The following is a 25,953-nucleotide window of genomic DNA, read 5'->3' on the forward strand; positions in this document are numbered from 1 at the left end:
CAGTGTCCATGTGCCTGCCCATGCTGAAAACACACTTGGGAGAAAAGCACAGCGGCAGGAGGAAGCACACTGTTCCCAAAAGCTCTCAGATTTGGGGCTCTCAGCATCCCTCCTCCTCTGTTCACCCATCCCTGCCCCGAGCAGTGCAGATTTAAGCTGAGCACAAATTTGCTCGAGGCACGCAGTTACCTTGGGCAATGGGTTGCAGGTTTCTTGAACTGGCACAGCTCAGCTACTGTCGTGTAGCAATCCAGTGTCTGTGCTGTGGAAATAAATACAGAGAAGGAAATTACTAGACCAAAAAACGGAGCAGCTGCAGAAAATACAAGTCACAGGCATGCAGCAACCCTGGGAGACCCACGTCCAGGTGAGGGCACCAGGATGAAAGCCACTCACTCCTTTACCAGCAGCATGCACCCAGGATGGGGCTGAGCAGCTCTCCCACAGAAGTCCTGCTGCCTTACTACAAGGCGGTCTTCAAAAGGTCAAAGCTTTCAAAAGAGCTGACCCACAAAACAGTGTATTTTTGTTACAGCCATGTAGTTATGTAGTTTCCAGACCCATGGTACAGAGCTGTTGGACATGATCTCATAAAATGAAAAAGAGCACTGCATGGAGTGATGTTTCCAAGCATCTCATAAAACTCTAGCAACAATGGTTTCTTCTCAACTTTACAAACTTAAAACTTACTTGTGACTTTGGAAACCATGAATGCATTTGAAGGTTTACTTTTCCTGCAAAACAAGAAAAAATACGTATTAAAAAAATAAGCATACTAAAATTACTTAAAGCACTATGTCTATATACAAGTAACAAAGATGACTGAACATTTGCATATATTTAAAGCAAATACAAACACTTTTTTCACAGAGGTAGTACCTGAAAGACTCCACACCATTCCTGGTAGACTTCACAAAAGCTGGTGTCCTCCCCTTCCTCGTGATATCCACCAGTCCTCCTTTATTGTCCAGGATGCCATAATGAATTGCAGCACGACATATGCTTGATGACTGAGAAGAGCACAACAAACAGTATGTGAAATAAATCTCATTCACAGGACAGCACTGACCAACCACTGTGCAAAAAAAAGAAATGAAGAAATGAACCACCAACCAAAGTGCCAAATGGAAAATAAACTGAATACACCCCTTTGGAATCTAGTTGTTAAATCTTACTCTCCCAACATAACCTTACTCTTTTGTTATTATTACAATTATTTTAAGCGCTGCTTGGTTGAATGACAAACTTTTTTTTTTTTTTAAATAACATAACCATACACTTACATATAATTTAGGAAAAAAAGATAAAAATAAAAAGCAGCTTTGGAAATTAACAACCAGTATGAAATATTTCCAGTTCTCAACAGAATATTAAAACCCAAAATATTTCTGCTGAAACCACTTGGAGGAGGAGGCTGTCTGCAATCACAGAAGTTGCAGGGCAAAACGTATCATGGGCGATGTAGTCACACACAAGGAGCAAGAATGGGGAAGCAAACATGCTTTACGCAAGTACCCTTTCATCTTCAACCTTCCTTCACTCCAGCAGGAGTTTTGATGGGGAAACAGTGCCATGCCTTATTTGTAAATTATTGTGCTAGTTCAAGATCCAACAAATCTTCCCAAAATATTTAGTTACAACATTTTTACAGTGTTTGTAGTATGAAGTTTCAGTTCAGCATGACATTTGCCCACACTAATGAGGAACGCTTTGTAAGAGCTGTCTATTGATCCCTATCCCTCACTTTCCATGGGTTTTATTGCGCATTAAGGGCATTTATGTCAAAATCAATTCTGGAGTCCTTTTGCCTTTCCAGACTGCTTCTTTTTTCATCACTAAGATGAGGAAAATACAGATAATCTTTATTAGCACCCGTTTACAGCACCACAACTGGAGAATATGGAAAGCCAAATTACACTAGAATTGTTGGCATTTCCCATTTCTGTTATTACCACTAACTCCCCACAAATTGCATCTATGAGCTATTGAAAGGTACTTACACTCTCATAATAAAATGTTCCAAAGATCTTTCCCTTACTGTACAAGCAGCCAGCTGGGCACAAATACCTAGTAAAGATATATATCTTTGAGAGTGGCGAAAAAACAATTCAAGAAAAACAGACTTTGACTCTATTTCATTTAATAGTCATTCCATTCATTTCACGTAACTCTTCCAATTTAAAAACAAGATTGCAAAATAGCTACTTTTTAAGACAGTTTCTCCACCCTCCTTAAAAACCCAACCAATATTTAGATTCTGTGGATTTGTTTTTTCTCCAAGTGATAAACTGTCCTGTTCTTTGCAGAAGCCTTAACCAGAAGTTCTTGACTGCCTGGGAGGGGACAAGCCATGAATTATTGGTCTGGCTTGGACGGTGGTGGAATGCACAAGAAAGGCTCAAAAGTGACTCTGCCAAGATTTATTAAATGATTCTGGACACCTGGAACTGTGGGCCATGATAGTTGCATAAAAAAAAAAATCTGAGTCACCTTACTGGTAGGCTTGGCTGTAGGCTTTGAACTGAGAGAAATTAAGGCTTTTTGCAAAGAGACCTGCCTAGATAGTTGCAAAAATATATAGTATAGACTACACCTTGTTTGCAAGAACCTGCTAATTTTTAGACCATTTTTTTTCCTGCACAGATCCAAGAGGTATCAATAAAACATTACCTGTTGCATGTTGAGCCTCTGCATTTGTCTCTCATCTTGGTCTCACAGGTAATGACTTGTGCTGGAAGAAGAAAAAAAAAAGTGGAAATAAAGCTATGCTGTAAGACAAAAGAGCCTGCTCTTGGGCTGCAGCGATGGGCAGCCACTGTACATCTTTGCTGGAGGTCTTTACTGCAGTAAGATAAAATCTTATTGCAGACTGAGCAGCCTGGAGCTGTTGCCTCTTGAACTGTTCGCCCAAGACAGGTGTCTTTGGGAATATTAACAGGGAAGAAACATTTGACAGCCAAAGGCTTTGATTTACAGCCTGAAGTCTGCAGCCAGAGCTCTCATTCTCCGTTTAATTACAGACTCACAAGATGTTAGTAGATAAACTTGAAAAGGATGCATTTGCTTGCCTCGCCTTGTTTTCAGAATAACTCTCTTTTAATTAACAGTGATTAGAAAACAACCGAGGAAGTACTACCAACTCCACAAACAGCTTCAGAAATCTTCCCAAGCAAGACATAAAAAGGAAACCAATCAAAATCCCCAGAAAAGATGCAAAGAGGGTAACTGCTGAATTTAGAGACTTTTAAATGGGAAACCAAACCGATATTTCCAAAATCGACTACCGACCTGGGGGCCTTCAGTTCATTGGTACTTCCTTAAGATGTCTTTAAGGGCAGACTTGAAAGAACAGATAAGTATTGCAGACTGACGTGCAGAAGGCACAAGGGGCTTTTGAAAGCTTTGCTCCCTGTTTTTGGTAGGAAAAAAAAAAAGAGGCCGCCTTACTCATATAGGTCTCTGGGGAGGTTTTCTTGGGCTTGACAGGTTTGCTGGGCTTGTTCTCCGGAGGGTGGAACCACACGGGTTTCTGCTCTGAAATTTGTGGAGTCTCCACTTCGTTAGTCTCATCTGTCTCAGTGATGAAGGTGTCCTCGTAACGGTAATCTTGTTAGAAAGGAGGATTAAAAATAATTACAGAGTGTTCACATCAACAAGGAATTCAGGTTCCTTTTTGGAGGGAGAAAATTTGGTTTGACAAGGATCTGCTTTTAAATAGTGGGAAACTTAAAAACAGAAGTTAAATGCAGCGCAGGACCATTGCCAGGGCAAGTACAGCACCAGGAGAGGAGATGTGCTTCTCCAGCGAGCTCCACATGAAGCAGAATTTATAGCATCTCACCGTAAAGGTTTGAAATGATCTAGACTAATTAATGAACAACAGTGCTGAACACCTTGCAAAAAGACAGCATTTGGGAAGGTGGCTAACACCTTTCTGCTCTTCAAACCGCCCCCATCAGCACAGCTTCAGCTGGTCCTCCAGTAAAGCTTCCACAGTGCCCCCCTGCCCCTGCAGAACGAGCCGCTGGTGCAGCCAGGCAGAGGGATTTTGGAAACGGAGCCAGCAAAATTAATTCTGCTCAGCTGGCCCTCCACAAAACCTGACCCTGCTTTCGTCCTCAGCAATAGGGAGGGGGGCGATGGATGGTGGATCTGCAGGGGCTTTGAGGAAAAACAGCAGGGAGAAAGGAAACCTGCTCCCCAAGGGCTCCTCCCAGCCCCAGGCAAAAAGTGATAAATGCAGCAACAGAAGCTTCTGCTCTGGGAAGCCTCCAGGGAGCTTGCCTGTTTCTGAAATCCCAGTTCTTCATGAAGGAAAACACATGGGAGGGAGAAAAAAAAAAAAAAAAAAAGGCCCTTGATGCATGGCCCGAGAAAATCCTGCATGGTAAGGGAGCAGCACTGCTTCATTGGACATTTCGCAGCAATAAAAATATTTTTCACTTTCTGTCCATCAAACTATTCCAACAGAGCTCCTCCTCTCCTCCAAGAGACACGAATTGCTGTGTTCGTTTGGCAGCCGTGAAAACCAAGGTGGGGAGGGAAAAAAAAAAGAAAAAAGGAAAAAAAACGGGGAGGGAAGCACTGCGTCGCTGGCCCCTGAAGGAGCGGGGTGGGCAGCCAAGCTCTGCCCACCCACATCGCCTCCAGTAAGCGCTGGAGAACATTCCCTTCCCAAACAAACCCCGCGAGGACAGGGCCAGCCACTGAAATCCTGCCCCAGGTCCCCAGCCAAACCCACGCAAACGCAGAGTCACTTCCCTCCACCCCAGCGCTCGCTCACATTTTCACGCCGAATCCGAGCTGGGAACTTTAAACAGCTCAGAGCCTTTCTGTGTCAGCCACAGCCGGTGATTTACCGTTACGCTGTGATGTCTAAATAGTAAGGGTGGGTAATTGAAAGCTGTGACTACTTCCAATTAAAAGTTTCCAGGTGAAAGCTGGCTCCAGCTTCTCCCCCAGGCAGGAGGGTGCTGGGAGCAAAGCATCCAGTCCCCAAACCCCACACACCTTTGTAGCAGAGGTTGTTCTGGCAGCCTCCTCCGTAGCTGGGGGGGCACTCGGAGCAGGGGCGGCCGTTCTTGTACGGGGCTTCGCCGATCCAGTTGCCCCTGCAAGGACAGGAGAAAGGTATGCCTGTCAGACACCCAAATACCCATCCAAGCCCTGGCCCGAAATCTTTCAACCACCGGCACTATGGGTGTGGGAAAAACAAGTGTTTCTGCTCTACTTGTGAAGGAAAATGTAGAAAAGACAGCCTGTCTCCTCTCTTTCCATCCCACACTTGACTTCAGCTTTCTTGTGCATCAAAGCCACCAGTCTCCCAGCATTTTCTGCAACCCCCCCATGCAGCTGCACAGGCCAGGCAGGAGCACAGCTCTTGCCATTTAAAAGCTTCTCTATTTTCCATCTGGAACCATTTCCAAAGAGCAAATTGCAGAAATCCATGCCTCCCCCTGCCCAATTCCAGATCATCTGGGAAGCAGAGCAGCACTTAGTGCTTCCTCCTCACCAGCCCTGCTAGCAATTTTGCCTCTGAAGCTGCAGAAACTTTGCCCCAGTCCAGAGTAACTAAGCAAAGGCTAACCAGCTAGACCAGGAAAACCTTGTAAGAAAAACGTTCCTTCTCATTTCACCTCCAAGATGCTGATTTTAGGGGTTTACTTAATGATTTGTGTGCAATATCATCTTTATATTAAACTCTACTTCAAATACTGTGATTTAGTACACAGGAGTAAATCAGTGGGTTACCACAGTTTCTCAAGAAACTACCCGGAAACAAAAATCCCTCTTTGTCCCTCTCTATTGCAAGTATTAGGGGCTGAGGAAGTTCAAGGAGCTGGAGTTCAGTCCATGGCTCTGAACCCTTTGGTTATTGCTCTTTCAGCTGTCTCCACCTATGAGGCTAGATGAGGACAACGCACACAGATGCCAGAGAAAAGAGATTAAGCAGAAACGGCAGAAATAAAGTATTTTTCCATCCAGCAGCCCTGAAAGGATGATGCACAAAGGAGCCCAGCCTGCGAGGGGCACTCCGTGGGGGATGGCACAATCTTATGCATGGAGCAGGTTATTAAACCCCACCAAATTTCCCAGGAGCATCACGTGCTCAGTAGCTAATGCAGGGAGAGGGGCTTAGACTACCCACCCACAGGATGCTGCTGCCCAGATCGTGCTACAAGCTCCTTGCAAAGCTCTGGGTTTGGCTGCCGGCTTTGTACCCACACACTTTGTTTCTTGGTGCTATTCTGCCGTGTAAACAGATGCTCTCCAAGCCATTCCTTTTGCTTGTAGAGATTACCCTATTTCATTCGTTTGTTGTTTTAATCGTAAGCAAGCCTACTTCTCCTGTGCCAGCAGTAGGGCTGGGGTACAGAGGCTACTGCTGGAAAGGAGGCCGGCAGTGTTAATCACCAGCCCTGTCCTCTCCCAGCTGCAGAGAGAGCAAGCCTCACTTGGCAGCGCTCTCCAGCTCCATCCTTGCCATCTCCTGCTCCTCCTTCCCATGGCAGCAACATCAAAGCTCCGGCCTGGCCCCAGCCCCTCATTCAGTTTTCCAGGCAATGCTCAGAAGTCTTGAACCAGCCCTGTGCTGCAGTCTAAAGAGAAAATTTAAAGCCACAACCACCAGTCTAGACTGCCTGAAATCTCTTCCCCAGATCCTGGGCTAGTTAAGCAACCTGCCAGCGCAGGGTTTTAGGAAAGCTGGAGGGAGCCCAGCCCATCCGTCTTACTTGGGCGAGTAGTTGCAGACCAGGTAGACAGCATTCTCCCAGATCTCTCCCCAGACGTTCATCCTCTTGCAGACGTTCACGGCACAGCCGATCCTGTTTGTTGTGGCCCAGACTATCTGCAAGGCAAGGCATGCATTGAAAACAAGCAAGCTGTGGGCACATTGCAGTGACAACGGGACATGGAGGGGCTGCAGAGAGGATAAATACAAATCCATCTCTTACCTGAGTGTAATGCGTGCACATGGAGCCAGTGCATTTATCTGGGCACCACGGGTTGCACTCGTGAGGATATGGGTACGTGTAGTCCTTGACTTCGTCGTACCAAGACTGGACATGGAAAGCTGGAGAGCGATACCTGAAGGAGCAAAAGCCAGGCACAGCTTAGATCACCGATCTCTGTTACAAGTTTTCAAACAGCATCTGTAGCCTCCCAGCATATTGCATTGCAAAGTCAGATATTTTTTTTTAATCACGATTGCTGATTTTATATAAAAATTTATCAAGGCAAGTTCCACTCATTGAGAAGGCGTTGCTTAAAAAACAAAAACAACAGTATCGTGACCTGAAAATCAGGGGAAAAAAAAATCTCACTGAAAATGTTAAAGGTGATTTCTTCCCCAAAATTCACATCCCAGTCTGACTTTCTGTATTATTTATAGGTTTGACATGTTCTTCAAATGTTGCTGACCTGAAATGTCCTCCTGGCTTTTCCACCCAACTACAAAAAACTTCTAGTTTGGCAGAAAGTTGTATTTTGAAAGTAAACAGAAGTTAAGGTTTGCCAACCAACTTAAACCAAAAGCCATCGTGTACCTATTTTACCACCAGGCAATTTGCTAAATCTGGAAGTCCATTAGGAGATCCTACTGTAAGACCTTTGAAAGCGAGTGAGCTTTTCACACTCACATCACACCAAGGGTTAGTGCAGAGCACTTGGAGCACTGCACGCCTACCCTGCTGTCATTGCAGCAATTCCCCAGGCACACGCTGCACGTACTTTGTGCAAACTGTGCACGAAACCTTGCAGCACTGAGCTACTTGTGCCGTTTGGGGGAACGTGAATGGCGTTAAAATTATCTGGAGGAATTCATTTGCATTTTGCACGTTATGTACACAGTGAGCAAACAGCACTCTGCGAACTCTGTACAAAAGCAGAAGAGCGCTTCAAACCCACTACTTTTTATTGCTTTCAACAGCTCACATGAAGCAGGCAGCCAGAAATACAAATGACATCATTACCAAGTGTAGTTTGTTCTTTCAGCCAACTCTTCATTAAAAATCATTCATTAGAAGTATTTTAAAAACATTAATCTCCTGATGTCATTAAGTGAATACTTTCCGAGTCCTATTTCAGAGAAGAGGAAATTGAGGCAATCAAGTTATGGCCCGTTCCTGAAAAAACTGAGATAAATCTGATTTCTTTTTCCTCTCAGTGATTGCAATGGGAGCAAGATTGGATCTACCTCCATCAATAACCCATGGCCATCTTGAGCACTTGTAGGAGAGCCAAGAACAGCCTGATCTTTTAACTTTGTTTCCAATGGATTAACCACTCGACTTTCCAATCATTTGATTCTGCCAACAAAAACGGGCCCAATTTCTGTATCAGGCCAATTTCACACAAGCAAATTTCCATTGCTTTCAACCAAGTTCTACCTGACGTACAAGCATAACAGCATTTTGACCCATTAAGGTAGCTGAGCACATACAAAATATTTGCTTTATAAAGCAGTGTTAGCCTACAACACACTTGATTACAGGGGCATAACAATAAACGAATTTCACCACCAGATGGAGAGGCAAATCCATTTGGAAGCATTAACTTCATCTCTCCTAGCTGGATTAACAACTCTCAGTTAAAAATCTTCCACAGGAAGATGAAAAGAAAAACTGCAGAGCTGTTTCAGTAAAGAGAAATTAGGAGCTGAGTAAATATTTATGGGAAATACAGTAAGAGAAAACCAAAAGAATTACATCAGTAGCAAGGCAGACCTTTCACACTGGCTGGGACGGCCCATAAATTGCTCTTTGCAATTAGTGAGGAGCTTCCCAGCTCTTACCTGCCCCAGTGAACCGCCAGGTTCTGTCCAATTGACCGGATGAGGTCACTCGGCCCATGATCCCACACGCACTTCTGAGCCCAAGAGTGGGCTGATCTTTCCAGCTCTTCATCCCAGGTCTGCAGCAGGTGGGGAAAGAAAAAGAATAGGTCAGTTTCTCCTCTTAAGTTTGTTAGATCAAGAGAGCCAATCAACAGCAATTAGGAGAGAAAGAGACTACATTACAGCTCACTCCTGGGGTCTGACCTGTCCTTCTGAGTTTGGTACATTTTAATGACGTGCTGCGACCTAAGAGCAAGCTCCTCAGGATGTCCCCCTGCCATGGAAATGCAAGGCACTTTTTGTCCTTGATGCCATGCTTCTTAAGAGAAGGTCTGGATAGGTCAAGAGAAAACAGACCTGGCAAGACCTCAAGAACCCACCTGGACTCTCCACCCTAAAATACAGTAAGACATTCTTGACAGGTGTTTTTCTAATCCAGTCAAAAAAAAAAAAATCTGAGATCCCAGTGCTTTTTCATGACACCTATATTTGAGATCTGCAAGACGTAATATGCAGTAAGTGCCCAACATATGATTTTCCATACATTGTCCTTAATATTTTGACTTTTCCTAGCTTTCCCACCAGCTGGGACTCCAGCTGTGGATGTACACCTGCCCTCCACTATGAGCACAGCTGAAGTTTTTTGAACCAGTCCCCCAAGCAAGGGATGATTATGTAGCTGCTGTGCCAGTGTGGGTCTGAGGCTCTTACTCCTTCCTCCCCTTCTCCTTCCTGAATAACTGCTGTGTCCACCAACGGATGCAGTCGAACTCCCAGAGGTGGCCAAGTCCCAGAGCTGTTAAGCCAATAACACTCTTGTTAAAACAGGCATCAGGTTAGAAGTGACAAATTAGCACTGCCATTGAGGGAAAGACATCAGACCTCACCGAATATCACTCAGTTACAAGCCAAAAGAGAGCTCAAATACGATACAATGGCAAATAGGAAAACAGCCTTCATTGGCTTCGCTGCCCAGGAGTGTATTTGTTGTAAAGGCCAGACTTGCTGGATCCAGTAGATAATGCCCTGAATTCATTGTGTGATAGCTGGTCTGTTCAGAACAGTCCTAAGCAGAATTCACTGGGATGAAAATATCATTGCACATCTCTTCAAATAAAACCAAAGAGAAGAGAGGCCTTGCAACGTGTTTCCAGCCCATTCACATTCCAGAGAGAGATGTCTTTGGACATCATAACCAGCTGATCTTCCTCAGTCCTAACTTCTCCATAAGAAAAGCGACTTCTCATCTCAAACACACCAAAGGACCTGTCAGAGCCCACCCGGGAGGCATTTATGCTCCCAGACATTTGAAAACCGACAATTGCTCATGCTGAACAAGCATCTGAACACAGTCTTGGGCAGTTACTGCTGGGATGGGGAGGGACTGCATGTCCCTGGTTAAAAGGGCAGGAAAACACCGTGTCTCCCAGAACTTGGTGCACCTACACTGCCTTTGTAAGGGAAAAGTGAACTGATTGAACCGAGTTTAGAGCCCAGAGCTCTGAGAACAGCTTATCATTACACAGCACATCCAGCAACATCCCAGAGGTGCTCTGAGCTCTCCAGCTTGGCTTTGAACTGAGCAGTGGCCGAGCAAGTTCACGTCACTCTGCAAACCCCCTTGTGGATTCAGCTCTGACAGAGGGAATTAAACCATTTTCCACCTCATTTTCCACCTCAGCCCTCCAACACCTCGAAGGTGCGCGGTATCTGACCCACCACGTACACGTTTCCAAACCTCTGTTTGGAGCAGACTGTTACGATCGTGCCTAGACACACAGCTTTTTGTGGTCTCCCACTTTCTGCACCAGGCAGTGACCAGCCACAGCCCGCTTTCCCATCCAACACATAAGCCACAAAAACTCTCCCAAGACGCCGCGCACTGCTCGTACTTCTGACTTTCTAGCAGAGCATTATTCCTTGCAGCCCGAAAGGCAGAGACGTTCCAAATCTCCTAATTTAATGCAGAGACGTTATGAGCAATAGGTCATTAAATGGAAATTGATGTGAACATGTGTGTTACATCTTCCTTTGATGCCTATGGATAAAATAAATGAACTCGGACAAAAGACACTCAACAGGCAATTGGGAATGAGCTACATCTTTGCATGGCTTTGTGCTTGATGAGTAGAGAAGCTCATTTCTGCAGGCGTCGGATTACAAAGCCGTCCCATTTAAATTAGAGCAGTTATTTGCCTATTTCTCCTCAGACATGAATGCGGTCGGGAGCCTGGAATAATTTCAGAGCAATAAACATATCAAAAAAAAAAAAAAAAAAAACAGATTTCAGACTTTCCCAGCTATGCTTGCAAGAATTCTTTATGCCAATATTCAAAGCAGCACCTAGGAAGACTACTGAAGCCAGAGGGGCATTGTATGCCCATGCTCAGTTTCTTAAATCCACTCTAACGATCTGGCAAAGCTGCTTCTCACTGTTTGGAGGATGACAAGCACATGGCATGAAAGCATTCCAAGCACCAGGCTAAGTTTGTATTCAGATTTCCCCCCTTCACATTGATTTTTTCTGTTATCAGACCGCTGTGATTACAGGCAGCTACCTTGCTTTGAAAACACCCATCTAGCCCATAGGAGGGAATTCTCAAGCATTCTGGTTGTTTTTTTGTTGTTGTTGTTGTTGGTTTTGTTTTTTTTAAAGCCTTTGGGTATATAGGATTCCAAGTAATTTAGTACATGGACCGTCTTTTTTTATTCCTGCAAATCTGGAGTGGCCTTTCAACAGTACACCGTACATGAAAAAATATACACATCGCATACATATCTTACAATGCAAATTGTAGGTTCAGCTTTAGTAAGAATATATCCCACAAGGAGTTACATACTCAGCCTAACTAGCTTGTAAACCCCACACTACACACAGTATGCCATCTTAATTCACCTCTCTCATTTTTCTCCCCAGCTTAGACTTCTTGCAGCGCTGGCAGTTTACTCTTGCAAGTGGCATAAGAGTCCAGGACTGACAAGAGCTGGCAGAAGCTTGGAAGTGCTTTGCTAATCCACACAGAAACACTATCCCATCCCAACAAGAAAAGTCACCACCCTACAGTTCAGAGGAAGGATGGATACCTTATACATGAAAACAAACTATTTTCCTTCCCGCAGTCCTTACTAAGAACACTTTTGTTTTATCCATCTGTCTTTGAGCCTCCGCAAGAGGAAGGATTTCTGCCTTTCGTCACTGCTGAAAGCCATCTGACTAAGCCATCTTGAAAGGTCAAGATGCCTTAGGAACAGTTACGTTCTTTTTACTCTGGGCTCATTAACAAGGAGTTTGTTTTGGTCTTGACTCCTGCCCACTGCCATGACTGCTGTTATATACTCTAAATGCACAATGAAAGAGTTGGTCATAAAGCTGCTATAGGGTTAAGGTGATTCTGTATCTGAGCAACTTCATCAGGAAGATAAACACTGCTCATGCCTGGTCTGTGTCAGAGTCTGTAATTCATTTTCCATTAATAGCCAATATATGTGCTAGCTTTCAATTAATTACACAAACCTACCGGCAAAACTGTTTCTTTCTTCACTTCTTCACTCCATTTTACCTTTATCCTATATGCATATGCAGCAATTCTTTTGATCTCCAGATAAGTCATGGTACTCACTGTGCTATTGCTTTCTTATTAATAGCCTTTACTGACTAAAGTTCATGCTGTAGTAGATAAATGCCTCTTTTTCCTGGTATATATTAGCTGCCTTTGCCGCTCTAGATCACTTATGTACATCAGATATGGAGATGGGAGAGAGGACATTCACAAGGCAGGGTTTGGAGGCTGGTGGCCAAGAACACATGTTCTACCTCCTTATCCGCAAATTAGTGCCACACGTCGCCTGTGACGCTCCCCACTGGCACCAAAGGAAAAGAGAAAAGTTTATGTACAGTACTGAAGACAGACCATCCTCTTAAGCAAGTCCAAATGAGAAATGTCCTATGCAGAACAAAGGATTAAAGTGAAATTCACGTTCAGAATACACACTGCATTTCCAAGTAATATTGGGTAAACACGAGTACATGAAAGGCTGATTATAGCCTTTCCAAGTAGCACCATCTTATACTCGGCTTCTTTCTTCGCAGCATATAAGGCCCTTTCATTTGCCCTCAATCGCCCATAAAACCACTAGAAAAGCACACTGAGCAAAGACAAACATAAAAGCGCAACCACGCTGCAAGCGTAAATAGCAGTCGGCCAGTGGACAGTCCGCAACTGCAGCCCTCTCAGATCCTCAGAGCCAACCAAAACACATTTGGCTTTCTCATGCTTTGTGTTTACTCTCTGGAAATTAATCAAATCATCTCTTCCCTGGCAGCATCCTACAGGCTGCCTGCAGGAGAATGAGAGCCCGCTGAGAAAGAGAGATACAAAGCACCGGTTCTTAGAGAGGCATGTGCTTTCTGACAGAAGTGGGATGCAACACCAGCAGTGTGACTGCTAGGAGGATGCAACTGAAGGACAATTGTCCTTCCTTACTGTCCTCTGCTCTTCCCTTCCCTTTCCCTTTCCCCTGCAATCACAAAAGGCAGAATTTTCCATTTGCAGTATTCATTTCAGCACATCTGGCAAAAAATTTTGTATTACATTCAGTGTACTATTCCTCCTACCCTTTTAAACGCGGTCTTAACAAATCATCAGTCATCGAATCTGTCAGCAAGAGCACACAGTTGAAGTCAGACTAGTTTCTGTCATAACTATATTTGCACACCGGGAAAAGGCACAAAAAAATTATTTGCCTACATCATTTTCTGGCCCCACAATATTTTGAAGGCTTGTCAAAAATAGCTCCAAGTAGGGTCTCTGGCATCAGGTGAAGAAAAACTATTCATCTGAATTGTTGATGGTAAAGGCATATTTCATACCAATACTTTTAAGTTCTCCCTCTGAAGTGGGGGAATACATTGACCAAACTTTTATTTTGGTTTCCTGAGCTGCAGAAAGCCAATAGCACTGACCCATCCAGAACTCTGAACTCCCCAGAGCCTTTCCAGCAATTTCCAGGGACTGAAATTCTCTGCAGATAGAGCCACATTCCTTGAGCCCAGCTCGTCTAAGGAGCTGAGCAGATTCCCAGCAGTGTCACGGACATCACACCCATAATCTCTGGTGATCAGCATATAATGAAAGGGCAGGTGCTATCTGCTGCGCTGGGTGGTAGCTGATGGCAACCATCAGAGGTTTCTCTGAGCAGACTGTGTCATCCCAAAACACTACCAGAAGGGTATGAAAGCTGTGACAGGGAAAACATGGGTTAAACACTAGGGAAAATTTGATGCTTTTATGACATTAAAGTAATGGAAGAACCTGCTGAGGCAGGCTGTGGAATTGCCATCACTGGAGATGTGTCCAGGGCTGGGCCAGACGCTCGTTTATGAATAATGGAACCAGTCCTGAAGCTATGCAGCGGATGGACTAGATGACCCGTTAGTGGCCCTTTCCAACCAAAACAGTCCAACGATCTGAAGCATCGTTCACTCTGGTATTAAATTGCTCCAGGAAACCTCTTGAGAAAAACTTACTTTGGAGGAAATTTGCTGCACCTCTTGCACTATAAGGATTTTTTTTTTTTTAAAGTAAAAATTAAGCTAGGTATCAGAAGCTGTACTCACCATATATTCCATATTAGAGGCTGATGGATACACTTGACCTCTTAATTTATTGTGGAGCATCAATATCTCCTGTCTGTCCGAAAATAAAATGGCTCTCTTGGATCTGGAGTGAGCTTCCCCATCCTGATATTTACTCAAGATTCTCTCCAGGTGACTCGAGTTGGTCAAGACGAAGCATTGGGCTGTGGTGGCCAGGAGCAGTACACATCCAAGAGGCAGGATCCAGGGCAGGGCGGGATTCATGGCTCCTCCTCTATAGCTGGCAGAAGCAGAGATGAAGACAACAGTCGGGTTTCCTTTCAGGGAATCCTACGGCTCAGCACAGGTCTGGATTTGGGGGAGAAATAGGCAGTGAGAACAGTGCCAGAGAAGCTCTTGGCAAGTACGATCCCCGCCAAGGAAGCCACAAAACACAGGTTTTTGCTTGAAAAAGAACACTACGTAGAGCCTAAACTGTTATTGTTCTCTGCAAGGATGGGAAGACCCGAACACCAACCTTTGATGATGGGAACTCAGCTTATTACACCAGGGAGCTCCACTGGCACTGGGCTGGGAGTGAGAATTAGCTGGGCATGGTGATGGTGCCTTCTGCACCAAGGGTGCCAGGGGTGCAGGTGTCACCCAGCAATGCCCAGCAGCTCCATATAATCCCACCTGTGTCCCTTAAAAATGGGAAAGGGAGCCATTTGAAGCTACTTTCCCCCAAAGGGTTGTTAAAGCGGAGAACGGATGTGAATAAAAGGGAAAGTAAAATTCCCAGCAAGCCAGATCGCCGAGGTCAGGCATGAGCGCGAGCTATTTCGGAGGTCCCGCTCTGCCAATAGACATCCAGCCGAGCAGCTGCCAGACTCGGTGAAGGCAGCTGTTTATACGAAATGTCATCGTAACGTCGAACAATCAAAATTCCTGCTGGCGAATGACGCACTGGGGTGTTCTCACTGACGCTGCCCCACCGCCTTACGGCGGGCGGGAGCGCGGCCAGGCAGATGAATTATGGCAGGCGAGGAGAGGAGCCGGAGCACCCGGCCTCCCCCGGCCAGAAGATTAGCTGTTCCCAGGCACGCTTGCTGGGCACCAGCTCCAAGGGCTGACCCGCTCAGAGACGACGTCCTTTTGGTCATTTGCACGGCTGCACTTAATCCCCGTCCCCTCCCTGCGAGGCGCTTGCTCTGTGGTGCTCCCACTCCACCTGCTATTTCCTAGCAATTCCTCCCTTCCTCTCCCCCCCTCCCTGACTTCTCGGTCCAACGAGCCTTGTGCGTCTCGGTTGGCTTTATTTGGATCGTGAGCTGTTCAGGGAAGGGAATATGGGCTGCTGCAGGGCTCTGCAGCATCTAGTCCTCTTTAGGCGGGATCCGAGAGCCACCAGAACAGAGTCAACCCATAAGAGGCAATAAACATCTATGCAGACAGCGCAAGCACAAAATCTCTCTCCTTAAGGCTATAGTTTGGAATAAAGCTTCCCCATCTCTGCCATTAACACAAGGTTAGGATTTAGTTTTGACAACGCTGTTTAAAAAAAAGATGCTGAAAGCACACCTACACGGGAAACAAGCCCCAGATCACCAGGAGCTATTCGAGAAACTTCAGCCCCGCGACACGGGGGTTGGACACAGCGAGACAGGATGAGTCGGAAGCTGGCCAAGGCAGGGAAGAGCCTTCCAGCTCCCAGCTGGAAAAGCTTCTCAAATATAAATTCCCAAATCCCCCGTTCCCCAGAACCAACGGCATCTGCAGAGGAGAGCAGCAAGCACGAAAGTGCTTTGCAGAGGCGGGGAGCCCCCAAAACTCCCACCAGGAAACCCGGAAAAAGTGTAGGGTGTCTACACAAAAAAAAAAAAAAAGCAAAAGTCCCTGTTTGGGACTCCTTACTGTAATAAGGCAGAATGAAAACCAGCTGCTGCCTGTCTCCCTCCAGGCAGAGCATTAAGCTTTTGCCTCGTAGAACAATGCGGGGATATAATTTGTTAAGTTTAGGTAACGGCTTCTCATTATTCCCTGTTCTGCAGAGCAAGCTGAACACACGTGCCTTGTCCCCAGCCCCAGGCACACCTGAAAGACAGGGCTCTCGGTGGCCTGGGGACAAACACTGCTGTAACCTCATCCTCTTCCCAGCCCTGTTTGCTGGCATTTACCTCCTCCGGAGCAGGAGCCCAACTTTCTAACCCGGCTAAAGAGAGGCAGGGGAGGCAAAACGAGCCGCTGCTTTTGTAGACTGTCTGACCCAAATTCAGGCAACAATTCCTACTTTGAGGCACTTCCCTAAGAGTTTAAAAATAGATGCGCTGCCACAGCCCTTCACAATGCGGCCATTTAGCGTGAGCAATTTTAACTGCAGCCTGCCCTGTAGGTAGAGCGGGCAGAAACAGACAGCCAACATAGGCTGCAGTTGTACCCCTTCATTTGGCCGGGTGCCCTCCGCTAAATAGGAGCCCGTATCCACCACCCATCTAAGGCAAACACTGAACTTACAGAAAGTGCAGCCTGAAAAATCAGCTGGGCCATCCGGAAAGCCCAGAGGATCTGCCCCACTCACGGCTCCGCAACCAAGCCAACGCGTCTGGTTTCGACCGCCAGCTGGAGCCCTGCAACAGATGGTGCATTATTCCCCGGGATGGTCCTCCCTCTATCTCGCTTGCGAGCTCAAGGGTGTTTTGCACCTCTCTAAAATTAGGTAATTTTAGTGCATCTTTCACTTTGGGTGTTCAAGCCCCCTCTCCTGCTTCGGGTCCAGGTGGGGAGCAGTCAGCAGCAAGCATCCAAAGGCAGGGTGACGTGATGGGAGCGGGACAGGGAGCAAAGAGCTCCCCTCCCAGAGATTAATTGGAAGCAGCAGATAGATGCTCACATTTCAGAAAGCTCTCATTGATTTCAGATGTCCATCTGCTTGCCTCCCCTAATATCCTCACGGCCAGGTGCAACAAAACACTGGGCCATGTGTTAGAGCTCAGCCAGCTCAAGTGCCCTGCAGAGCTGAGGCACAGCCTCGGGGGCTGCACTCGAAACTCCTCGTTAGGGCAGATTGAAAGCATATTTGAGTTGGGATTTGACATTATTCAAGGAGAATTATCAGCTGACAGTCAGCTGAGCAAGTCTCTGTTGTTGTTTTCAAAGGTTCGAGAGAAGCATCAGCGCAGCCTCCCTTTAAACGCATCAGGCCCCTGATGCTGGTGCCAGGTAAACATCTGGGAGCAATCAGAAACCAGTGAGTCGGCAGAAAGCGACTCCCGAATACGCTGCAAGGCACGGCCGAGCTGGGGACAAAGGGGAGGCCTTCTTCTGGGGTCTGAGGAAGTTAAAAAGCAGCGCCGGACTTTGGAAAAGATTATTTTTAGAAAGCTATTTCCCCAGCTCGGGGACGGTGCCTGCATGTCACAGAAAGCAGAAGGGCTGGCAGCGTTTGGAGGCTGGCATGCGGCGCTGCCTCCTGTATTTCCTTACATCCTCGCTTCCCTTAGCACCGCACAGCTGTTGATCTTTAGCTGCCTCCCTGGGGAAGTGCACAAGTGGGTCTCTACTCCTCATTACGGGTAACGTCTGCAGCCAAAACACCCCGACACCTGTGGAATTATACTTGGGGCAAGCTGATGCTGCGGGCAAATGCAGGAGTTGGCACGGGATGCCAGCAGAGCATCTAAAACAGCAAAGCAGCAGGGAGTTCACCTGGGATCGGCTTTTAACCTGTGCAAAGCAGTCCAGCGACAAAGCCACAGTGTGCTCCATGCATTGCATCCCAGGTCATCCACGCCTTTCATGCTTTAAAATATTGCCCTGGCTTCAGAAGAAAAGTAGGATGACAAGTTCCTTGACTCAGGACATAACACAGTCTGCACAGAGTACACCACAAATCCCGCATCTTCAAGGCCACGGGCAAAAACATCTGGATCTGTCATTACAATCCTTTCCACAGAACTCAAGTGGGTGAGTTTCTATGCAAAACCACATGGAAAACCCACTGGTAACAGACACAACATGTGACAACACCGTGGAATTCCTTCTAGACAGGACTTTGGAGCAGAGTTGCACAAACACTGGCTTCCTGGAGCAGACTAGATATGCCTGTGGGTTGCCAACTCATAGAGGCTGCTACAGCATCCCTTAGATATTTTTTTTAAATATTATTTCAAATAAAAATTATCTATTATCTATCTGTTCCTCTACTTGCAACCTCTTCCCATTCATTCGAGATTAATGCATATTAACCTTGCGTTACCCTGCAAAGCGCACCTAAGTGCAGCTCAGAGGGCATTGTGCTGTTTTGTACCACGCAGGGAGCAATTTGGAGAAGTTATGAAAATTGTGCCTACTTGACAGAGCCATTTCTCCCATACACACACACCCAAACCACATCTCAGAAGCCGGGACCAAAGCTTTCACTCACCTTGCCGAGCACTTCCAAGTCCCCACGAAGTTGTAGCTCCTCCAAGCCTGCTTGTGGAAAATAAATTATAGATCTGAACTATTTAAATGAGGAGGGGGAAAAGGATGAAATAAGCCCGAGGAGGTGCAGGGAGTGCAAGGTCTCAGCTCAGCAGCTAGTACCAACTGCGGTCTCGCAGAGCTCCCCAGTGGTATTTATGCTCTCCAGGCAAAGAGGACAACTCTGGATCATCCTGTTTGGCAATCGGCCTGGTAAAAAAAAAAAAAAAAAAAAATGGTACGAAAAGGAGGCAGGAGCAAGGAGCTGAGGGGTGTCGCTTCAGATCTCTCAGCGGTTTGAAGAGTCATTGGGGCTAGGAAAATTAGGACCATCCTCCCAAAGGCTGTAACACAACACGCGGGGAGGGGGAGTGAAGGAGGAGGAGGAGACGGAGAAGGAGTGCGAGCAGACCGGGATATAAAAAGGGTTTTCTTTGCTCTCCCCTCAGGCAGCTTTCAGGCTGAGCTGTGGGCGCATCCTCCCTGCTGCGATGGGGAGACCGCGATGGCTGGGTGAAGACCGACGATGAGTTTTAGGGCAGAAAACCAAAAAAAATGGTTTTCTGCAAGGGACAAGGGCCAGCTGTCTCCCGGATCAGCCTTTCCCAGCTCTCCGTGGGAAAAGCCCACGGGTGGCCTCAGGGATGTCCCGTGCCAGGAGCGGGGTCCCCAAGCTGGCAGCAGCACCCCTCTGTCCCACAGCTGGGCGTTTGGTGGGAAAAGGGAGATTTATTTCCCTCTGCGGTTCCCAGAGCTCACCCGGCACCGATGTTCCCTGCACACACACGCTGCTGCTGGCACTCTCAGAGAACGAGGAAAATAAAAAGGGAGCGAAGCATCCGGGCAAGGCTCACCTCTCCTGCAGGATGGCCGGCACCCAAAGAGCCCCAGCCCAGCTTTCACAGCAAGATCCTTGCCTGCGGTTGCAATCCCACATGCACTGTTGAAACACGGTTTGATTCACTGCGAAAGGAAATGATTGAGCAAAAGACAAGCTGAAAGATCCTTTTTTTTTTTTTTTTTTTCTTTTTAATTAAACAAACAGGAAAACACAAAGCAGTACCATGAGTAACTACATGAGTGTCTTACAGCACCTCTGCTGCAGCAGCAGGATGCTGCTGCGGGTAGAGCATGTCCGGGCATCACTGCCCACGGGCACCAGCATCCCCGTGGGGCTGCATATCAGGGGGTACCAGCAACGGGCCAGCACGGGGGCAATTCCTACCTGGTGGTGGCTGATCCTGGGAAGCTCACAGTTTAACCCCAAAAACACAGCAAAACCAATAACCAGTGCTTCCCCCATCTCCCGGATTTAGCACACCCAAGTAAAATAGGTTTAGTTTTTCCTAATATCCCATCCTGTCCTCTCTTCGAGGTTCTTGGGAAGAAAAGTCCTTCCATTCTTCTAAACAGTAAATATTTATTTCTTGAAGCCAAACAGCAAACTATTTACTGTTTACAAGAAGGACGCTTGCAAGATATTCTGCCACTAAGTGGCTTGTTTCAACTCCAGCAGTGCTCAAAAAGCAGGACAATGTTTATCAGACATTCGCAAGCAAAACAGAAATATTGACAGCTCACAGAACAACTCCAGAGGGTGAAAGCAATGAACCCTCTGAAGTCAGGCCCGTGATATCTCTGCTAATTTAATGTCTTGCACCTTTTTCTTGAGATAACTTTTGCAGATGTAGCAGATTCTCATCACCTGGGGGATGTTCAGCACCATTTCTGGTCTGCGTTGCAGCTGGGACACGGTGGATGCAGCCCACCCAGTCAGTCCCAGTCCACCCACTCAGTCCCAGTTCCACTGGCACTGGTACCATCCCCTTTCTGGTCACAGATGTATTTACAGAGTTTCTATTTACTTCAATGCAAACCATGTGTGTGAACCGACAATATATGCTGCTTCATTTGTAACAGGCACTTCTACCTTGCCTACAGCAATTCGGTGCAATTCGGGCAGCTCGCTTCCAAAAAGGCAGAGATGCTGCCACAAACGTGGGCAATTCAAAGACAGCACAAAGCTGGGCTGAACGAGGCTCTGCGCTGCTTTACCTTGAAATCACTGCATCCTTCCCATTTTTCTCTCGCTCCTCCAAGACGAAGGTTGTCCCGAGGGCAGCTCTGCAGCACTGACTCATGGGTCCCCAAAGGTGATTTTCACTCCACTTACCAGAAACTTGGATTAGCTCATTTAACATCTCACGTACCAGCATACAAATTATTTCCAGCTCTCTGAGAAACCTGGCATTTTGTAATCTCCACAAATGTTCCTATGGGAAATTATTCCTCATAGGTTGGTCAGAGCTGTCCAAATCCTCCATCAACCCTGCTGCCTTACAAAGATTTGATTTTTTGTTTTTTTTTAATATATGCCAGTGAAGTTTCACTGTGCACGGTTTTGTTCAGGGATGAGCACAGCCTAAAATGAGGCTTTTTATTCATCTTGTTTTGTTTCAAGTCAGCAGTTTCAGGTCATAAATGTGACCGAAGCCAAAACAATCAGGTTACTTTTAATCATTCAGCGTTATTACTGCCCTGATTATAACGTCTCGATTTCATATGTGGTAAAAGCCACATAAAGCAGGCTGCATATGTAAGTACATATTAGGAGAGAAAGCTTTTAATGTAATAGCCAATGCATAGGAAGAAACACAGATTTCGCTAGTCATCCCTAATTGAACATGCAGACAGCATGTCTTGATTTTCAACCTAAACTAAATTCCCCCTATTTCTTATTCAAATATGAGCTCAGTAATAACGGCACCATTGATGAGCAGGGGCAAAGTGAAGATCTGGGCAAGAGACCCAAAACCGTGGTACTAACTCACATTTATCATTCTTCTTCAGAGCCGAGGAGCACAAGTAGAATAATGTGGATGAAGGAAACCAGTGATAAGAGAAAACCGAGAGAAACGCATCCATAGTTATGTACCAGGAGAAAAGCAGGAGCCGTGAGCTCCCCCTGCCTCGTGGGTCACCCGTCCTGCCTCCCCCAGGGGTTAGGATGAGGATGCTGCTGGGCACAGGGAGGCTGCTCCAGCACTGAGGGAGCAACTGCACGGGGATCCTGAATCTCTGCAAGTGAAAGCCATGCAGGTATGGATTTACCCCCAAAACACTACCAATATTTGGCACAATGAACGTCAATTTGATCTTTCTTGCTTCTCTCCAAGTTTGGGGCAGCCTGGGCTGAAATCTCCTGGGTTCATCTGCAGCAGCTTTTCCTCCTTTTTGTAATAACAAACATTTCCCAAAACTTTTAATCTGATGGCGATGTGCAAGACAACAACTTCACACAAACCTTCCCAAAGCCTGGGCTATTTCATCAGTGCCCAAGCAAAAATTTAGGACGCTAAGACAAGGAAATGAGCACACAAGCAGCAGAAATTTCAGAAAATTAACTGCTGAATTTGGGAGGCACTGCTGACCCCACTGAGCACAAATGAAACACGAACAACTGAAAACTACAAAGGCCTGCACCTTGTTATCGCAGCCGGCCACATTTCCTGGTCTCATCTGCAATGAGCAACACTGAAACACTGCAAAAGATTTTTCTGTTTTTCTTATTTTTTTATTTTTTTTTTTAGGAGTGACCAGCAGAGAACTGCAGATTGAAACAGCTCAGAAATATTAACCCAACTCTGTCGACTTGGGAGATTTTACCCCCAGGTGGAGAAGGTGAATCACAGTCACGTGCAGTGGCGAAGCCAATTTCTTTCTGCTGACAGAAACTCTTCCCAGATTCCTTGGGTCTTCAGCAATAATGAGGAATAAAATACACAGTTGGATGAACCCCTTAACGCCTCAGGAACATCCACCCCATGTCACGGCCACGCTGGTTAGATGAACAGCGCGTTTGTGATAGGAAAGCCCTGCCGTTGTGTGCCACCACTGCCCTCTGCTGCAGCAGCCCCGCTCCAGCCCAGCCTGTTGGGCCCCTGCCACGGTCCCCTGCCACCCACGTCCCCTCATGGTGCCTGAGGGCAGCAGCACGGCCATGAGCAGCCTGCGAGATTTTCTGAAGTGCAGCTGATGTAAAGCTGCAGAGATCCTGAGGCACATTTGGGCTGGGCAATCCCTGACTGTGTGAAGTTTAACAAGAGCAAGGCCGGATTCTGTGCCCGGGACAGGGCAATCCCGGCTGTACGTGCGGACGGGGGATGAGAGGCTGGAGAGAAGCCCTGTGGAAAGGGATCTGGGGGCTCTGGTTAATGGCAGGATGAACGTGAGCCAGCAGTGGGCCCTGGCAGCCAACGGGACCATCCCTGCCAGGCAGTGAGGGCCGGGATCGTCCTGCTCTGCTCTGTCAGCTGCGGCCTTACGCCAAGCACTGTGTGCAGGTTTGGGTGCCATGACATAAAAAGGACATAAAACTATTAGGGAGCCTCCAAAGGAGGGCTACAAAGATGGTGAAGGGTCTGGAGGGGAAGGCGTATGAGGAGTGGCTGAGGTGCCTTCGTTTGTTCAGCCCCGAGAAGAGCAGGCCGAGGGGAGGCCTCATGGCGGCCTGCAGCTCCCTCACGAGGGGAGCCGAGGGGCAGGCGCTGAGCTCTGCTCTCTGGGGACAGCGACAGGACCCGAGGGAACGGCATGGAGCTGGGACAGGGGAGGGTCAGGATGGGTGTTAGGGAAAGGTTCTGCACCCAGAGGGTGGTCGGGCACTGGGACAGGCTCCCCAGGGCAGTGGTCACAGCACCGAGCCTGCCAGAGTTCAAGAGGCGTCTGGACAACGCTCTCAGACATGTGGTTTGATTTTTGAGTGGTGCTGTGTGGAGCCAGGAGTTGGACCTGATGTTCCTTGTGGGTCCCTTCCAACCCAGGCTATTCTATGATTCCGTGATTCTAAAACCCCTCCAAACTTACTCATTTTCCTTCCCTCTCTCCCCAGTTAACCAGGGTATTTTCCACCGTTTGCATCAGCACAAGTCACATCATTAGAAGCAAGGCACGTAAGCTCTCCGTGCTTCGATTTCCTCATGGAAAATTGGAGCAGAACAGCTTTTCCCTAAAAATCACACAAATGCCGGGTGCTGGCTGCCCCGCTGTACCTCTCATCCCAGCCCACACCCAGGCACTCACCCAAGGCTGGGACAGCGTCGGGTCCAGCGGCAGCTTTAGGGAAGGGGCCAGCCTGTGGGGTCTCCTTCATGGTCCACACGGGCATTTTGGCATCACAGTCCGTGTTCACTGCTCATCGCAATGGGGCAAAGGAAGAAGATGCCAGCACGGCCATGCAGGAGTGGGGTTGCAGCTATGTCCCCCTTACCCCCCACCCCACCCAGCAGCTTCCTTCGGCCTTTAAGTGATGCTCAGAGACCACGAATGCTTTCTATTGAAGGAAATACACAAGAAAAGATACTCTAAAAAGAAGTATATTTTCTTAAATAATTGAAAAATAAAACCACAACATCCCCCACCCACAAATACCTTCTGGTTTTGGAAGTCTTTCTCCCCCATCCCATCAAATCCCTCCCCACGAATGGTTTATGGCATAGGATTTTCCTAACATCACACATGGCCAAAGTTTCTGGTTTTGAAAACTAGGTTTAGTTTCTTAAAATCTGGTTTAAAAATCATCGAAGAACCACCAAATTCATCGTGCATTCATGTGGGTTGGGGGGTGTTTTGGGTGGTTTTTCTCTTCTACATAATTGCAGACAAAGCAACCAAAAGGCTGCAAAATCCTTGTTTTGGAACAATGAGAGGAGTTTAATATAAAAAAAAAATGTGGTTGTGTGTGTTCGTGTCAGACTTGCCACATGCTTTTTACTTTTTTCCCCTTTTGAGCAATACACTGCAGAAGATTTTAGCAACAAGTGCATTTGTAATACCCCTACTGCAAATCAAAGAAATGAATACCATCTGAACAACTTCCATTTCATAATAAGAGAGGATTTCAACACTTGCTTTTTAAACTGGCAATTACTCATTGCCATTTCTTTAAAATAATTAACAACACTGGTAACCTGCTCATATCAACTGAATGTATCGACTCGGAGTGTATTGCAATTTTGCAACGTTTCTGAAGACAGGAGCTCCTCTTTTACAACTTTATCTGACCTTCCAATATTTTCCAAATATATTTACTTATTTAACACTTAAAGGGAGCTAGGAGACAACTTGTCTAAGACGCCCATACAGGTCCCTTATAAACATTGAAGATTTAGATTTTATATTAAAATCCAAGTTCCAATATAAATTCCTTCTCTATTCCTCTTGAGCAGGAGAAAATACAGAGGACATAGGAAAAGGCCCTGGAGCTGCCACTGATACAAAGGAATGCAGAACCTTGCGTCTGAACACCAAAAACCACCTGACAGCAAAAAATATTTAATGGATTGTTCTTATGAACACAAATAAACCCCAAAATAAAAAAGCATTTTATTTCTCCTGTATTTTTAATATACTTGTATTACAAACCCACCCATAGCTGATGAGACCGCTATAAACATTAAGAGATTTTTGTTAGAAAACCCCTTGCCGCTACGAGGTCTCCTGTTGGCGCAGGAGTAGATCAGGCAAGGGATCCAATTTGTTTCTACTGAACATATCTAACACCCTACCCACAAACTTGGACCTGTAATTTTTGACGTCGGTCAAAACTCACCAGCCTATCACCTCGTCCAGTCAAAACCAATGCTTGCTGCAAGGACTTGATATCAAATAATATTTCAATTAGCGATCACCTGCAATTTTAGCTGGAATACGTGGATGTAGGAAATGCTCGTTTCCTTCCCTGCTGCCATGACTGGCACTACAAGACAAAAATTGCCGCACGAAGCTGCTGTCGTTCTGACTCTGAAAGGTCACCACAAAGGCAAAAAGCACACAGGAAGCCTGTGTTACCTAAAACATCGGTTTTCACAATCCATTGGAGATGCAGTTAAGAAGCAGATTCACATCATTTATCTTCTGGCAGCAAGAAAAAATGATTTCTGCAGAACAGAGAACTGTTTCAACTAAGGTACGATACGCTCCCACGTGCAATTTTCCCAGCAGATTTTAGGCAACACAACAGCACACGCCTGCACATTTAAGCCTCTTTGAAAGAGATCGTGATCTCCAAACTGATGCTATA

At 46.4% G+C, this 25,953-nt stretch overlaps 1 protein-coding gene across 2 annotated transcripts in view; it reads right to left on the reverse strand.

The window, feature by feature from the left end:
• The window catches only part of CRISPLD2 (cysteine rich secretory protein LCCL domain containing 2), a 29,696-nt gene extending 10,532 nt beyond the window's left edge, over positions 1 to 19,164 (reverse strand). Inside the window, exons 1-13 of one of the 2 annotated variants that reach the window (XM_080552032.1) lie at positions 18,835 to 19,164; positions 16,926 to 17,038; positions 14,454 to 14,780; positions 8,795 to 8,913; positions 6,957 to 7,089; positions 6,735 to 6,850; positions 5,011 to 5,111; positions 3,448 to 3,606; positions 2,671 to 2,731; positions 2,001 to 2,067; positions 880 to 1,010; positions 691 to 734; positions 190 to 262 (exon numbers count right to left, since the gene is read on the reverse strand). In XM_080552032.1, the coding sequence (XP_080408158.1) occupies positions 190 to 262; positions 691 to 734; positions 880 to 1,010; positions 2,001 to 2,067; positions 2,671 to 2,731; positions 3,448 to 3,606; positions 5,011 to 5,111; positions 6,735 to 6,850; positions 6,957 to 7,089; positions 8,795 to 8,913; positions 14,454 to 14,696 (1,247 nt within the window). In that variant the 5' untranslated portion in view covers positions 14,697 to 14,780; positions 16,926 to 17,038; positions 18,835 to 19,164. The remainder of the gene's footprint in view (positions 1 to 189; positions 263 to 690; positions 735 to 879; positions 1,011 to 2,000; positions 2,068 to 2,670; positions 2,732 to 3,447; positions 3,607 to 5,010; positions 5,112 to 6,734; positions 6,851 to 6,956; positions 7,090 to 8,794; positions 8,914 to 14,453; positions 14,781 to 16,925; positions 17,039 to 18,834) is intronic. The other variant, XM_080552031.1, reaches the window with a different exon arrangement.
• Between the last annotated feature and the right edge of the window lie 6,789 nt (positions 19,165 to 25,953).

Source organism: Anser brachyrhynchus (assembly GCF_964034855.1).
Source record: "Anser brachyrhynchus genome assembly, chromosome: 12".
Classification (NCBI taxonomy): domain Eukaryota; kingdom Metazoa; phylum Chordata; class Aves; order Anseriformes; family Anatidae; genus Anser; species Anser brachyrhynchus.